The sequence below is a fragment of the Cucurbita pepo genome, chromosome LG19 (genome assembly GCF_002806865.2).
Source record: "Cucurbita pepo subsp. pepo cultivar mu-cu-16 chromosome LG19, ASM280686v2, whole genome shotgun sequence".
NCBI classification, from domain to species: Eukaryota; Viridiplantae; Streptophyta; class Magnoliopsida; order Cucurbitales; family Cucurbitaceae; genus Cucurbita; species Cucurbita pepo.
This window is the reverse complement of record NC_036656.1, coordinates 1,729,191-1,744,746: the sequence shown is the minus strand read 5'-3', so window position 1 is coordinate 1,744,746 and position 15,556 is coordinate 1,729,191. Positions and strand designations below refer to the sequence as shown.

At 40.3% G+C, this 15,556-nt stretch overlaps 2 protein-coding genes across 4 annotated transcripts; both read right to left on the bottom strand.

The window, feature by feature from the left end:
* Window positions 1-831: 831 nt before the first annotated feature.
* LOC111782168 (probable inactive leucine-rich repeat receptor-like protein kinase At3g03770) lies at window positions 832-7,276 on the bottom strand. Of its 2 annotated transcripts, none has more exons than XM_023662976.1 (8): window positions 6,855-7,276; window positions 4,675-6,127; window positions 4,339-4,472; window positions 2,832-3,072; window positions 2,549-2,748; window positions 2,399-2,451; window positions 2,173-2,284; window positions 832-1,229 (listed from the first exon to the last, which is right to left on the bottom strand). In XM_023662976.1, the coding sequence occupies exons 2-8, from the start codon at window positions 6,002-6,004 to the stop codon at window positions 969-971; spliced, it is 2,331 nt and encodes a 776-aa protein (XP_023518744.1). In that variant the 5' UTR covers window positions 6,005-6,127; window positions 6,855-7,276; the 3' UTR covers window positions 832-968. The 2 variants fall into 2 exon arrangements, with proteins under 2 accessions (XP_023518744.1, XP_023518745.1); XM_023662977.1 differs by lacking the exon at window positions 6,855-7,276 and adding an exon at window positions 6,745-6,848.
* Window positions 7,277-10,447: 3,171 nt separating this feature from the next.
* On the bottom strand, window positions 10,448-14,612 carry LOC111782169 (plant cysteine oxidase 2-like). 2 transcript variants are annotated; one of them, XM_023662979.1, is made up of 6 exons: window positions 13,362-14,610; window positions 12,546-12,670; window positions 11,857-11,970; window positions 11,105-11,147; window positions 10,814-11,017; window positions 10,448-10,720 (listed from the first exon to the last, which is right to left on the bottom strand). In XM_023662979.1, exons 1-6 carry the CDS (start codon window positions 13,591-13,593, stop codon window positions 10,596-10,598), a joined length of 843 nt encoding a protein of 280 aa, XP_023518747.1. In that variant the 5' UTR covers window positions 13,594-14,610; the 3' UTR covers window positions 10,448-10,595. The 2 variants fall into 2 exon arrangements, with proteins under 2 accessions (XP_023518747.1, XP_023518748.1); XM_023662980.1 differs by lacking the exon at window positions 11,857-11,970 and having other exon boundaries at window positions 11,105-11,261; window positions 13,362-14,612.
* Between the last annotated feature and the right edge of the window lie 944 nt (window positions 14,613-15,556).

Below are 15,556 nucleotides of genomic sequence, written 5' to 3'. Positions count from 1 at the left end.
CCAATAACATTACGATGACCACACCCGACCATAAAAATGAAAAATTAGTACTCATAATCAAAAGTAACAATCGGCTCAACTACACAAGTTCCTTACGCTTAGATCAAACCGACAAAAAACAATCGTTTTAGAGATCAAAGATCATATTTATACACAAAAACTAACTATCATATTCCAAATTACGAACACAAAGAAGGGGTCAAGGGTCAAATAATCATTCCGAAGTTCGTATAACGGCCTAAATCGTTTCCACACCCTTATAAAGAATGCTTCGTTCTCCTCCCCAATTGATGTGAGATCTCATAATCCACCTCCCTTCGGGACCCAACATTCTTGCTGACACACCGCCTCGTGTCCACCCCCTTCGAGGCTCAGTCTCCTCGCTGGCACATCGCCTCGTGTCTACCTCTGTACCATTTGTAACAGTCCAAACACACCACAAGCAGATATTGTCCTCTTTGGTCTTTCCTTTTCGCGCTTCCTCTCAAAGTTTTTTAAACTCGTCTACTAGAGAGAGGTTTCCACACCTGTAATGCTTCTTTCTCCTCTCCAACCAATGTGGGATCTCACCGTTCGTGTTTAATAATACTAACTTATAAACAAGTTCGATATGAGAAGATGTGATTCTAGATAACCAAGTCGCTACGAGCAGTCTTTCAGGGGAGACATACTTCTACTGTGAAACTATTCGTCCCTTTCAAACGGTAACAATGGGAAGGCTCGTTCGATAACAAATTCGTTTCCCTTAGATTTTCGATCACGGAATCANAAAAAAAAAAAAAAAAAAAAAAAAAAAAAAAACATAATATTTTTATTTTTATTTTTATAGATATAAAACAAAAAAAACATCTATATGCACACCTAAACTTTGTTAATTTTGAAGAATAAACAACAATGGCAAGACTATGAACCAAACTGTTAAGATCCAAGAATTGAGATGATAAAGTGAAAGAACCTCTTTGCCATCGTTAACAGATGGAGAGTTTCGGTGAGACGGGAGACCCCTCGCTGCTTCGGTATTCACCGCACCAAGCGTCCTGAACCTGAGCTGCAAACTGCAAATTCCAGAGAACATCTTCAATGGAAGGTCTTGTGAATGGATCCTTGAGCAGACACCTGACACAAACTTCCATCATTGTCTTCAACGATTGGTCTATGCATTCGTTTTGAACGCCGGGATCGACTATGCTCTTTCGAGCGACACTGTCTGATGAAATGGCTTCTTGTATCTGTATGCATCAAAGAACATCATAACGAGAACATATGAACCTCGAAACTTCATTGTAACAGCCCAAGTCGACTGCTAGCAGATATTGTCCGTTTTGGCCCGTTACGTATTGTCGTTAGCCTCATGGTTTTAAAACGTGTCTGCTAGGGAGAGGTTTCCACACCCTTATAAGGAATGCTTTGTTCCTCTCTCCAACCAATGTGGGATCTCACAATCCACCCCCTTGGGGGCCAGCGTCCTCATTGGCACACCGTTCAGTACTTGACTCTGATACCATTTAAAACAGCCCAAGCCCACCGCTAGTAGATATTGTCCGCTTTGGCCCGTTACGTATCATCGTCAGCCTCACGGTTTTAAAACGCGTCTACTAGGGAGAGGTTTCCACACCCTTAGAAAGAATGCTTCGTTCTACTCTCCAGCCAATATGGGATCTCACAATCCATCCCCTTGGGGGCCAGCGTCCTCGCTAGCACACTATTCGGTGTCTGGCTCTGATACCATATGTAACAGTCCAAGCATACTGCTAGCAGATATTGTCCATTTTGGCCTGTTACGTATCGCCGTCAACCTCACGATTTTAAAACGCATCTGCTGGGAGAGGTTTTCATACCCTTATAAGGAATGCTTCGTTCCCCTCTCCAACCAATGTGGGATCTCACAATCCACCCCCTTGGAGGCCAAGCATCCTTGCTAGCACACTGTTCTGTGCCTAGCTCTGATACCATTTGTAACAGCCTAAGCCCACCACTAGCAGATATTGTCCGCTTTGGCTCGTTACGTATCACCGTCAACCTCACGGTTTTAAAACGCATCTATTAGGGAGAGGTTTTCATACCCTTACAAGGAATGCTTCGTTCCCCTCTCCGACCAATGTAGAATCTCACATTCATAGAACGACACACACGCACATGCACGTACACAAAAAGCAACGTATTCTCTATTACCTTCTCTCTTAACACGTTAATTTCGCCTTTCGATTTGAAGGCTCGTCCACGGATGATTTCTAATAATATTACTCCAAAGTCATAGATGTCAGCTTGAGCTTCTTGATTGATCCTGTGAAGTAACAAAAGAGAGAGTCAACTTCATAGTAGACAAGAGGATAGAAGAGCTGTTTTTGTTGGATAATTCATGTCATGTCCCGCTGTACTATGCTAGAGTGCCATCAACCTTTCATTGTCACTGTGATCTTTCGATCCACCGGAAGATTTTCCCCGACTAACCTGAGAAGTTAACCAGGTCGTTACGAACTAGAACGAACAAAACAAGCCAAGGAGGTGAATAGACTGCCCAACAGAAAAAAAAACGTCTTCGTTGTACCTCGGCCATGCTCTCAGCCATTAGAGGAAGGTTGTAGCTGCTAATTTTTGCAACAAGGTTTTGATCCAGTAATACATCAGTTATTTTAATTTTATTTGAATATACACCAGCAACTGTATGCAAAAACTGGAGGCCTTTCGCTATTCCGACCGCTGCTGCTATACGTTGTGTCCAAGTAAGCGATCGTCGCGAATGCCTTTCTGCAATGCATACATTAGCACTAAGTTTGAATAGTGAAAATGCAGAAATAATGAGAAGCAAACTATTAATGTTCATAAAGTACCAGATATCCAGCTTTTCAGAGTGCCATTAGGCACGTATTCGAAGACGAGAAATATTCTGCTGACACTTGAATCGTCCAAATATAACTCAAAGCAGTGTCCGAGAGCGCTAACCAAATGACGGTGTCTGAGTTTCGAGATAAGGTCGATATGATGCGTGAAGTTTTGGGTGCTATATCTTCTTTTCATTTTAAGGCATCTAATGGCAACAAAAGAACCATCCTTCAGCTGACCTCGGTATATCTGATAACAAAAAAGGAAGGACAAAGTCTTCGATGAACAGTTTTCTTTATTAATCAGATTGACAATGCAAGATATGAAGTGTACAAAAAGCACTTCATCCACAACAAAGTTTTCATACCAACATAAAGGAATATATGATTTAGAACTGTTTGTTTGAAATTGAAATTATGGAAACCGAAGCAAGGAGAAGTTTCTGTGTGAGATCTCACGTTGGTTTGGGAGGAGAACGAAACATTCTTTATAAGGGTGTGGAAACCTCTCTCTAGAAGACGCGTTCTAAAAACCTTGAGGGGAAGCCCGAAAGGTAAATTCCAAAGAGAACAATATCTGCTAGCGGAGGGCTTGGGCTGTTACAAATGGTACCAGAGCCAAACATTGGGCGATGTGCCAACGAGGAGTTTGAACCCCTAAGGGGTGGACACAAGGCGGTGTGCCAACAAGGACGCTGGGCCCCGAAGGGGAGTGGATTGTGGGTCTCACATCGACTGGAGAAGAGAACGAATGATAATGAGGGCGCTGAGCCTCAAAGGGGCGTAGATTGTGAGATCTCACATTGGTTTGGGAGGCGAACGACGCATTCTTTATAACGGTGTGGAAACCTCTCCCTAGAAGATGCGTTTTAAAAACCTTGAGAAGAAGCTCGAAAGAGAGAGCTCAAAGAGGACAATATCTGCTAGCAGTGAGCTTAAGACGTTACAAATGGTATCAGAGCCAGACATCGGGTAATGCGCCAACGAGGAGGCTGAACCCCAAAGGGGGGTGGACACAAGGCGATGTGCCAGCAAGGATGCTGGGCCCTGAAGGGGGGTGGATTGGGGAGTCCCACATTGATTGGAGAAGGGAACAAGTGTCAACGAGGACGTTGAGCCCTGAAGGGAGGTAGATTGTGAGATCCTACATCAGATGGGAGGAGAACGAAGCATTCTTTATAAGAGTATGGAAACCTCTCCCTAGAAGACGTGTTTTAAAAACCTTGAGGGGAAGCTCAAAAGGGAAAACCCAAAGAGGACAATATCTGTAACGGTGGGCTTGGGTCGTTACAAATGGTATCAAAGCTAGACACCAGGCGATGTGCCAGCGAGGAGGCTAAACCTCCAACGAGGGTGGACACGAGGTGGTGTGTCAACAAGGACGCTTGGCCCCGAAGGGGTGGATTGGGTGATCCCACACCGATTGGAGAAGGGAACGAGTGTCAACGAGGACGCACACATCATGCTCTTATTCAAAATGAAAGAGTTGGGTATCATAAACAAGATTTGGTTATACCTGTCCTTGAGAACCTTCACCCATGAAAGCAGAAGAGTCAAAGTTATTAGTAGCTTCCTCAATCTCTTCATAAGAGAGCACTCTATAAGTTGAAAGGCCAAGTGGAGCAAACTTCATTGTCTGAGATATATACCCTGAAAGTGAGGCAAGAAAGAGCAAATTTGGAGTCAAACTTTTGTAAGCATTAAAAAACTCAAATCAGATAGTTTCTTTCCACACACGAACTTGTGGAGGCACGTGCAGGTAGAGAGAACGTCGCTCTCAAGAACTAGTACACCCTGTTCTTGAAATCCGAACGCAGCTAAACTAAAGGTAGATAAGAAAAAATGATCTTACTTGCATCAGAGAACAGCTTTGATGTGTATTCAGCAGAAGGATTCTCTATTATTAAAGTCGTTCGAGGTTTTTTCGTCGTATTCTTCTCATTTTTCCTTCTTACTACAAAGAAACCAATGCCAAGTAACACAATCACTCCAACGACACTGCCAACGATACTCAGGGCAAGAACAGCCTTACGAGATCGGTCTTTCTTCTTTCCCTCAGCTACAATGCCCACAGCTAATGCTTCGTTTCGACAAAACGAAACAGGATGCTGCTGTTGTTCTTCAGTGACAAGACAATTCCTAGCATACAAGACAACCCTGTTCTTATCATCTGATAGCAGACACTTTGGCAAGCTTCCAGTCAAAAGATTTGAGGATAAATCCACAAATTTAAGTTCATCGTTGCAAGAAATATTATCAAAAACCATTCCTGTGAGCTTGTTCCTTGATATATTGAGATACGAAAGAGACTGTAGCGAAAACAATACCGGTGGCAACGGCCCAACCAACGAATTCAAAGCGACGTCGAGATATTGAAGCTGGTAAAACGAGTTAACTTCAGCAGGGATACTCGACCTGAACTTGTTTCTACTCAGTTTAAGGGTAACTAGCTTATTTCCAAGCTGAGGGAATTGAGGTCCAAAGCCATTATCTTCCAATTCGAGCACTTGAAGGTTCGTCAAAGTGCTAAGATCAGGCAACTCCCCATAAAAATGGTTATGTGAAAGTGAAAGAACTCTAAGATTTTCCAGCTCACTCAGTGAATTGGGCAAAGATCCATTTAGAACATTGTGTTTCAAGCTCAAAACAGTAAGCAGCGGAAGCGCACGGAACCATTCAGGAAGCTGGCCTGCAAGCATGTTACCATCGAGTATAAGCGTCCGAAGGCCTGATAGCAACGATATCTCTTGAGGGATGCCACCATATAGGAAGTTCGAGCTCATGTTTAGTATTTCCAGAGATGATAAATGAGCTATTCTACCAGGAATTGAACCCCATAAACCAAGAGAAACTAATGTAAGTACTTTCAAATCTGGAAGCTTAACAAGGGTATTAACGAACGCGTTCATCGAAAAGTTACGAGGTAATAGAACAGCTCCTTTCTTGCCGATTATATGCAACTGGGTCATGTTTCCTCCATAGCATACAACAGTCACAGAAGAATCTGGTTCCAAGTTGCAAAAATCTGTGTTGTTATTCCAGGTACTTAACACAGCTGGGAAGTTCAGGAGTTGCTGTATTCTTAGAAGCGTCCGAGTCTGCGACGATTGCTGTGAAAGACCGATTCTAACTAAAAGGACAACGATAACTAGAAGCACAGAATTATGAACTACTTGAGCCATTGTTCCTATGAACAGAACCAGGTGATGAATGACAGTGAACTAGATCTCAGAAGCCAGTAAATTCGAGCAGCTTGTACCCTATCGACACTGCTCCGAACGGAAACGACGTTGCTTAGAACTACCCTGAAGCAGAATATGATAACAAGCAGAGTTAACATTCAATTAGAAACAAGAACTCCTTAACTTGACAAGCCAAATGTGAATATCAGAGACTCCTCATGACAACAAACAATCTTTTAAACTGAAAAAAGAAAGATCAAGCACAGCCAGGAGTTGTAAGTTCATCTACACTCAAGAACTTCATAGAAAATGAAGAACAAACAACTATATGAAGTTATTCACCACAAAACTCCAAGATCCTCAACAAACAAAGCCACAGTTCTATAACCAACAATGTTCAAACCCAGCAGAAATGTGAGATCCCACATCGGTTGGGGAGGAGAACGAAACACGCTTTATAAGGGTGTTTACGTGTTGGAAAGCCAAAGAGGACAATATCTGCAAGCGGTGGGCTGAGCCGATGATTAAAAAAAACCCAGAAAGCTCATTTGAATCCAAAACACCACAGGTCTTGCAGATAACCCATTTGGGCAAAACAAAAGGAATTTGAGCCATACATTCATAAAAACACTCAAGAAGAAGCTCCTATGACACAATTTACAGAAGAACCCGTTCAAATAAGTCGGTTTCTATCATAATACATGCCAGGACAAATCAGTGACATAGTTTCAGCAAAATACCTCAAAACCCAGATGCCAAAAACAACAAAACAGACAGTGAAATCACAGAAACAGACACACCACTGATGTTCTTCCACATTCAAGAAATTTCACGACAAATTTCATCTTACCCACTTCAAATTTCCGGTTAATCAAGATGATAACGAATGAACTTTATGATAATCATCCATGAGATAGTCATAAAGACAAAAGGCGAGCTCTGACTGGGATGAAAAAGCAAAAGGAGGCGAAAGATTCCTGCAGAGAAAAAGAAAGAGTACGTCGTCTTTATTCCCTGTATGCGACATAATCGAACTTGGAGAGATATTAAATTCAGAAGAAATAGGATCGGAATGGTATTAGAACTGGAGGTGGGTCGATGATTTTTGGCACAGAGTGCAATGTGAGGCCTCGCTTTCGTTGATGGGTGCGATGAAACTTTAGAATTCTGTGGTTTTTGTCAGATTTTGGAATGGAGGAATGTGGGTGGTCCCTTTGCTTCCAAATCTGTTGCTTTTGCCGCCTTTCTTTTGCTCCCATTGCCATTTTCATTGCACTCTTGCTACCCATTTTTACAAAACGTCTATATTTACAATCGAATCCAAGCTTCAATGTTCTTACAATAAACTATCCCCAAATTTCTCATAATTATAGATTTAAATATGTCGGTGACAGATCAAATTACATATATTGTTCGACCAAAGCTGTTTCAAAATAGTATAAAGTTTTTATTTTTATAATTTTTTTTTTATATAATTAGTGGAAGAAAAGTTGGATGAACAAGACATTCCACCAGCTTTTATCTCATTCATTTTAAACAATTGGACGGGATCTCGTAATCCATCCTTTTCAGGGCTCAACGTCCTCGTTGGCACTCGTTCTTCTCTCCCGTCGATGTGGGATCTCACAATTCACCTCCTTTCAAGGCTTAGCGCCTTTGCTAGCATTCGTTCATCTCTCCAATTGTTGTGGGGTTTTACAATCCATCCCCCTTCGGGACCAAAAGTCCTTGCAGAATCACTGCCCAGTGTCCACCCCACTTTGGGGCTTATCGTCATCGCTAGCACACTACTAACTGAGATTGTCCTCTTTGACTTTCCCTTTCGGGATACCCCTCAAAGTTTTTAAAACGTGTATGCTAGGGAGAGGTTTTCACACCCTTGTAAAGAATGCTTAGCTCCCCTCTCCAACCAATGTGGGATCTCACAATCCACCCCTGACACTCGTTCCTATCTCCGGCTGATGTGGGACCTCACAATTTACTTTAAGGTAAAGATATCAAATGCTGAGTTTTCGTCTTTTGTAACATTCATATTAGTGGTTTTAGGCATCTTTTTTAAGTTTGTAAGAACGACTTCACCTTTTTGTATTCTTAAATAGATAACGGTATTTAATGTTCTTGATAACCAGCCTCACACGGTACATTAAGTTTATGATACAGATTTAATCCATAGGGTTGATTTGTTCCTCACTTTTACGCTCAAATGTCAAAATTCTCGAGAGAGATATTAATGACATCTACGAAAAAAAAAGTGTCATAAAAGAGCTCGTTGGAATATTAATGTTGTTTTAGGAGGACCCGAGTAAAGAAAAGACCTATGCCCTACATGTGTAATGAGAGGGACCTTTAGACCTAGTTGAAGGTATGAAAAGACAAAAATGCCCCTTTGTTGAGCATGGCACATGGTTGATACCTAGGGGTACTTTTGGCAACTAGTGGAGCTAGGTCATGTGCCAAAGCTCAAAATGTCCCTCCATGCAACCCACTTCCAAGTTGTCCAAATCTATTTGTTTTGTGGAGGAGAGTTGGCTTTGAATTTAGACCTAAAAGTATTGATATTATAGCTTTAGACCTAAAATGGTAATTTACTTTAATGAAGCATCAAAATCTTTGGCTTAATTATTTTTTAATCCTTTTTAGGAGTATTATAATTAATTCAAATTTAAAATAATATTCGGAATTTAAATTTATTAGAATATATTGATAGAAGATTGTCCGTCATTGTTAGCTCGAGCATTGGGCACCATGATCGGTATCAGTTAGGAGAACATTTCATGTGGTTTCGCTTTAGTCGGTGTTGGGGTTCGATTGTCGACTACTATAGATGACTCAAGAAAGGTGTAGTTGTTAGTAAGGATCTTTTCTCTCTCGATTTTTGGGTTGGATCCAATCAAATAGTTTCCTATAATTTTTCTCGATAGTCGTGTGATTCAAGGTGTTTGACATTGTTGCTTGCCGTCGGAAGGGGCTTCATCGTCGCAAATCCATCACTGGAGCTCTATTGTTGTCGATCTATGCATTCGTCGAAGGAGGAGAGACGACAACATAGGATGACGAGCGAGGAAGATGACGCCCAAAAGAAATCAAGTCAAGTCCAGCCTCGACTTTGGTCCAAACCCATAGGTTAATAACCCAGCCCAAAGTTCAAGCCCTCCTACACACTTAGTAGTAGCCCAAAGCTCACATGCGAACCAAGTGACACAGTCAAGTTTGCCTTTCATGTATGTAACTTCGTTCGGCTCGTTGCAAGCGTCCACCAATTTAAGATGAATCAAAATTGACCTAAAAAACTATGCTTGCTCACTTTCATGCAAATTACAATCGTCCATCAATCAACAAACACTTTGTTACTGTCGTAAAGAAATAATACGTAATATTAAATGTTTGTCTAATGTCTTGTTACAGTTGATTATATGCTATGTTAAAATCAATAGACTTAGTCATGTTTGTATGAATACTAGATTATGTCACCACGTTGAAGAGCTGTGGCACGATGAGGTCAACTATAGGGTAGAAATATGAGAGTGCATGAACCCCTTAGGATCATTTGGTAGTTCAAGTACACTAACGAGTGACACCGTCTACAACACAAGTAGAGCCTACGATTATGGCCCTAACATTGTAAATGTTTCAGACATTGGAACAGTTGATTTTACTCGTGTTGAAGAGCTGTGGCAAGATGAGCCCAACGGGATGAGGAAATATGAGAGTGCATGAACCCCCTTAGGATCATTTGGTAGTTCAGGTACACTAACCAGTGATACCGTCTGCAACACAAGTCGAGCCTAGGCCCTAATGTTGTAAGTGTTTCAGACATTGGAACAGTTGATTTTACTCACGTTGAAGAGCGGTGGCACGATGAGGCCAACTATAGGGATGGGGAAATATGAGAATGCATGAACCCCCTTAGGATCATTTGGTAGTTCAAGTACACTAACCAGTGACATTAAATGTTTCAAACATTGAAACAGTTGGTTTTACTCACTCGCTGAAGAGCTGTGGCATGATGAGGCCAACTATAGGGATCGGGAAATATGAGAGTGCACGAACCCCCTTAGGATCATTTAGTAGTTCAGGTATACTAACCAATGACACCACCTGCAACACAAGCCGAGCCTACGATTATGGCCCTAGTGTTGTAATGACTCAGACATTGGAACAGTACGCTTTACTCAGACTTGATAATTGTTACGTTTCATTCCATTTGGACGAATTGAAAAATACATTTTATGACGGCTCCAACTCAACTTCTCATCTAATTCAACTTGAGTCTACACTCGACCATTTTCTACTATGCTCGACTCTTTTAAGGGAAAATGGTAATGAAAAGTACAAAAATTGATGAAGATTAAAGAACACGAGAATCGATAGATTTTGAAGGAACACAATAAACAATAAGACAACCTCAACAAATCCAAAAAGAACACAACAAAATATAGGACGGAAGGTAAGAACTTTTGTGAAAATTAAGGAACACAAGAGAATGAACATCTCAAATGAACACAATAAAAAAACATATCACAACTTTGTAACCATTTTTATATACAAGTTTAGCTTTTGGAGACACACTACAGTCAAAAAGGAGGCTTAATTAAGTGTCAATAATCTGAGGTCCTAAGTATTCTATTCCATCCATGTGGGAGTTTTCTGGTACCTCAATCTCTTCTAACCATCCATGTCCTTCACCCTCTTCTTCTGTCAGTGCCACGTCACTATCTGCATGTCAGAACATTACCATAAGAACAATGCAACATAAGAACAAAGCTTGTGAATCCATTTGAAAACAAAGCTATTGAAGCGGATGCTTACTTGGGAACGAGGCATAGGGATGTTCCTTATAATATGAACAATCTCGACCGTCCTCCATGGAATAAGGAGGTCCGATCACATCGAGCACCGCACATGGCGTTACAGCAGTGAACGAGTGGATGTTGCCTCCTGTTGTTGGGTACAAAACAGAGGTACTGCAGGGCGAGGTGAAGACGGAGTCGGTCTTCAGCTTTGCTAATCTTTCTGCAAAGCAAAACAGTCCATCAGCACTTTCGGGTTGATTTTCACGAGAGATTCATGTTTATAATAAGAAAGTTTCGAGGCGCTCACTTTGACGAGGTTGGGCAGGATCGTCGGTGTTCGTTGGATCGACCCAATCATATGATTTGATGTGCATTTTCCCCAATAGAAGTTTGCTGAAAACAGTCATTCCTGGATGGTTGTGTAAAGGGATTACACCAGTTGCTGGGAGGAAGAAGATGCATAACTGCATAAAAGTAGGGAAAATGCCATCAGAAATTCGAACAAAGCAAACCCGAAACAGTATGATCTCAACTAATAAGTAAGGAATCGGTTGTTAACGTGAGCGGACAATAGGAATGACGAACAACCCTACATTAGCCCCTCGAGCAACCCTATAAGGTAAAGCTAAAGATAGCTTGTCTCTCCCTAGGGGTGAGAACAAAGTGGAAACGGTCTCAAAAAGGGTTCGGTTGTTCACCATTCCCTTACGTGACCGAGTGGTGGCGCTGCTAACAAATTGCTAGTCATTTTCGAGAATAAGGTGAGCTAAAGGTAGCTTGTCTCCCCCAAGAGGCGAGAACTAACTATTGAGAACAAAGTGGAAATGGTCTTAACAAAGGGTCGGTTGTTTGACATTCCCTTACGTGACCGAGTGGTGGCGCTGCTAACAAATGGCTAGTCTTTTCCGAGAATAAGGTGGAGCTAAAGGTAACTTCGTTAAAAACAAAGCGGAAATGGTCCTAACAAGGGTTCGGTTGTTCGTGAGAGCTAGGCGTATATAACAACACGTGCGCACGAAAAGCGGCCCGAAACTAGTGAAGGCACTACNTTGGATCGACCCAATCATATGATTTGATGTGCATTTTCCCCAACAGAAGTTTACTGAAAACAGTCATTCCTGGATGGTTGTGTAAAGGGATTACACCAGTTGCTGGGAGGAAGAAGATGCATAACTGCATAAAAGTGGGGGAAATGCCATCAGAAATTTGAACAAAGCAAACCCGAAACAGTATGATCTCGACTAATAAGTAAGGAATCGGTTGTTAACGTGAGCGGACAAGAGGAATGACGAGCAACCCTATAAGGTAAAGCTAAAGGTAGCTTGTCTCTCCCTAGGGGTGAGAACAAAGTGGAAACGGTCTCAGAAAGAGTTCGGTTGTTCACCATTCCCTTACGTGACCGAGTGGTGGCGCTGCTAACAAATTGCTAGTCATTTTCGAGAATAAGGTGAGCTAAAGGTAGCTTGTCTCCCCCAAGAGGCGAGAACTAACTATTGAGAACAAAGTGGAAATGGTCTTAACAAAGGGTCGGTTGTTTGACATTCCCTTACGTGACCGAGTGGTGGCGCTGCTAACAAATGGCTAGTCTTTTCCGAGAATAAGGTGGAGCTAAAGGTAACTTCGTTAAAAACAAAGCGGAAATGGTCCTAACAAGGGTTCGGTTGTTCGTGAGAGCTAGGCGTATATAACAACACGTGCTTTAAACGAAAAGCGGCCCGAAACTAGTGAAGGCACTACATTAAGCTTACCGAGAAATTGTCACACTTGTATATGGTAGTGCATGTTACTCTAGGGGATGATCCTTTGACTTGAACATTGGGATTGAAAAACTGCAAATTACTACTAAGTCCAACGTCTTCTGCCTTCATATTATCTGCAGCATCCAAAAACAAAGAAATTATAATTATCAAAGATGTTCATGTTCGCAACGTAAAAGAACACTACTATTCAAGCCCACCGCTAGTAAATATTGTCCGCTTTGACCCATTACGTATTGTTATCAGTCTCACGGTTTTAAAACGCGTCTATTAGAGAGAGGTTTCTACACCCTTATAAAAATGGCTTCGTTCCGCTCTCTAATTGATGTGGGATCTCACAGAAGAAGTCGTTTCTATCTTCCTCTCTTGGTGGGTCTAAGTCAAGATATAAAGAATCCTAAGAGCATACGGCTGACATGAACATAAAAGCATGATTTGATATGACAAATCACTAAAGGGAAGTCGTTTCTATTACGTATCGTTGTTAGCCTCATAATTCTAAATGCGTATGCTGGAGTGATGTTTCGTTCTCCTCTCCAACCAACGTGGGACCTTACAATCCACCCTCATTGGGACCCAGTGTCCTTGCTCGCACATTGCCTAATGTCTAGCTCTAAAGAGAGGTTTCCACACCCTTATAAGAACCGCTTCGACGCTAAAACTAGAGAACTTTCCACGCCGTGACACTTAGACAAGAATGTAAAGACAAGGAAATCAAAGAATCAACTGGGCCCAACTAAGCTAAGTTCATAGAGATTCAAGAACAACAAAAGAATCAAATGGAAATAGATTGGATCTGAAACATACCAAGAATGCGACAGAGCTTATCAACATCACAAGGCAATGGAACGGTTCCAGGGCCTTTGAACACATCCCTGCAAGAAACAAAGAGTTCCTGAAGCGCCATAGGAACCACTGGAACAGACCGCTTCATCCTTCTACATTTCCTCTTCTTAATATCCCTTTTCACATACTGAACCTTATTCACATGCCCAATTCTAATACTCCCTCGATCCACCGCTCTCGTTTCCGTCGTCATTAGAACACAACAGCAAAAACCCTCCTCTGTTTCCCCTCAAAAACCTTCCCCAACGACAAAGAATTAGCCACAAAACAGAACGATTCAATCCCAAATCAGAAACCCAGATACGAAAAACGATGAACGATGCAGAAACACGATCTGGGTCGTCGTGTAATAGGCAGAAGAATCAAAAAAATTAAGAGAAACGAAAATGGGTTCGTCCAAAACAAGAAACCAGAGACGAACAAATCAGAAACCCAGACACGAAAAACGCCGAACGATGCAGAAACACGATCTGGGTCGTCGTGTATAAGGCAGAAGAATCAAAAAAATTAAGAGAAACGAAAATGGGGTTCGTCCAAAACAAGAAACCAGAGACGAACAAGTACAAAAACAGAACGATTCAATCCCAAATCAGAAACCCAGATACAAAAAATGTCGAACGATACAGAAACGCGATCTGGGTCGTCGTGTATAAGGCAGAAGAATCAAAAAACGAAAATGGGTTCGTCCAAAACAAAGAAACCAGAGACGAACAAGTAGAAAAACAGAAAATCCGGGTAAGAAAAGCAAGAAAATGAGGATGTAAGAACAGTAAGAGGAAGTGGGATAAGATATTAATAATAAATAGAAACAAGAACAGAGGATTAAAAGGGGGAAAACCAGGGGCCATGAAGAACAGGGGAATTGCTTCGGTAGAATGACTGTTCATTCTGGGGGAGAATAAAAAAGTGGATAAAATAAAGAGAAAAGCGAAGAAAGGGAGAGAAATGTGCTTGGAGGGGTTGGGTGGCCGCCCCTAAGATTAAGAGGAAACTGGCGGTAAGCGGAACCTGGTTTTGGGGATTGGGAAACAAGCGGTGGGATTTGACTGTTGTAGCCCTAACAATGGCGGATTTTTGCAAAAGGATCTAAGGAATTTTCTTCCCTCTTTTGAGGGTAGAGAAGAAGTAAACGCCATTAACGACCAATAAGAAGCAAGAAATGAGCTACGAACACCTTCAAACGCAGGGAATTGAAGCAATTTCCTTTTGGAATATTGGGGTATTTCACAAATTCGTTATCATAGTGGTTTTGTTTTTTGGGTCTAGTAATGGAAAATGATATTTACGGTCATAAATATTCTAATTATAATAAAATAATTATGCGAATTAAAAAAAAAAAAAATATTTACAATTATTTGATACTTCAAACAAAAATTCCCACTAAATGGCATAAAAAAAAATCAATGGTAAATTTTAAATAGGGATAAAATACTTTTGTTCGTAAGTAGGGTTTAACTGAGTTGAGACATTTTTTTTACTGTAAAGTTTTTTTAACCTAACGATCCTTATAAAATACTGAAATTAACCCAATTGGAGATGGTTTAAGTGGTTCGAAATATTTATTTAAATTTTTGTTTTTAAGAAAAGTATATTTTATTAATTTTTTAAATATTTAATTAAAATTTATAATTCAATTTCAATAAATATTTTAATAAATTAGAAAAAAATTATTATTTTAAAGTGACCCGAGAATAAATATAAAAAAAAATATTTATAGAATTAATAAAAGTAAAATAAATATATATTTTAAAAACGTATATTTTAAAAATAATTTGTTTGGATCTAATTTAGTTCAAATCAGTTCATGACTCAATCAAAACGTACAGATTGGGTTGGGTTGAGTTAAGTTAGTCGAATTTTTAGAATTATTGGATTTAATTATTTTTCTTTAACCCAAATTTAAATAATTGTTAATCAATCTAATTAGTTTTAAACAAATATATAATTTTTTTTTTATATATTTTCGATACTTTTTTAATTAATTAAACTTTATGGTCTCCAAAAATATGTGAAAAGACAACACTGTCGGAAAAAATGGTTAATTTCAGACATCAATAATTTATATTGCAGAAATGTTTTTTTTTTCTTTTATTATTTTATTTATTTAAAAATAATATTCTCAACTTTTTCCATTTTTTTTTTCCAAAAATGGTACA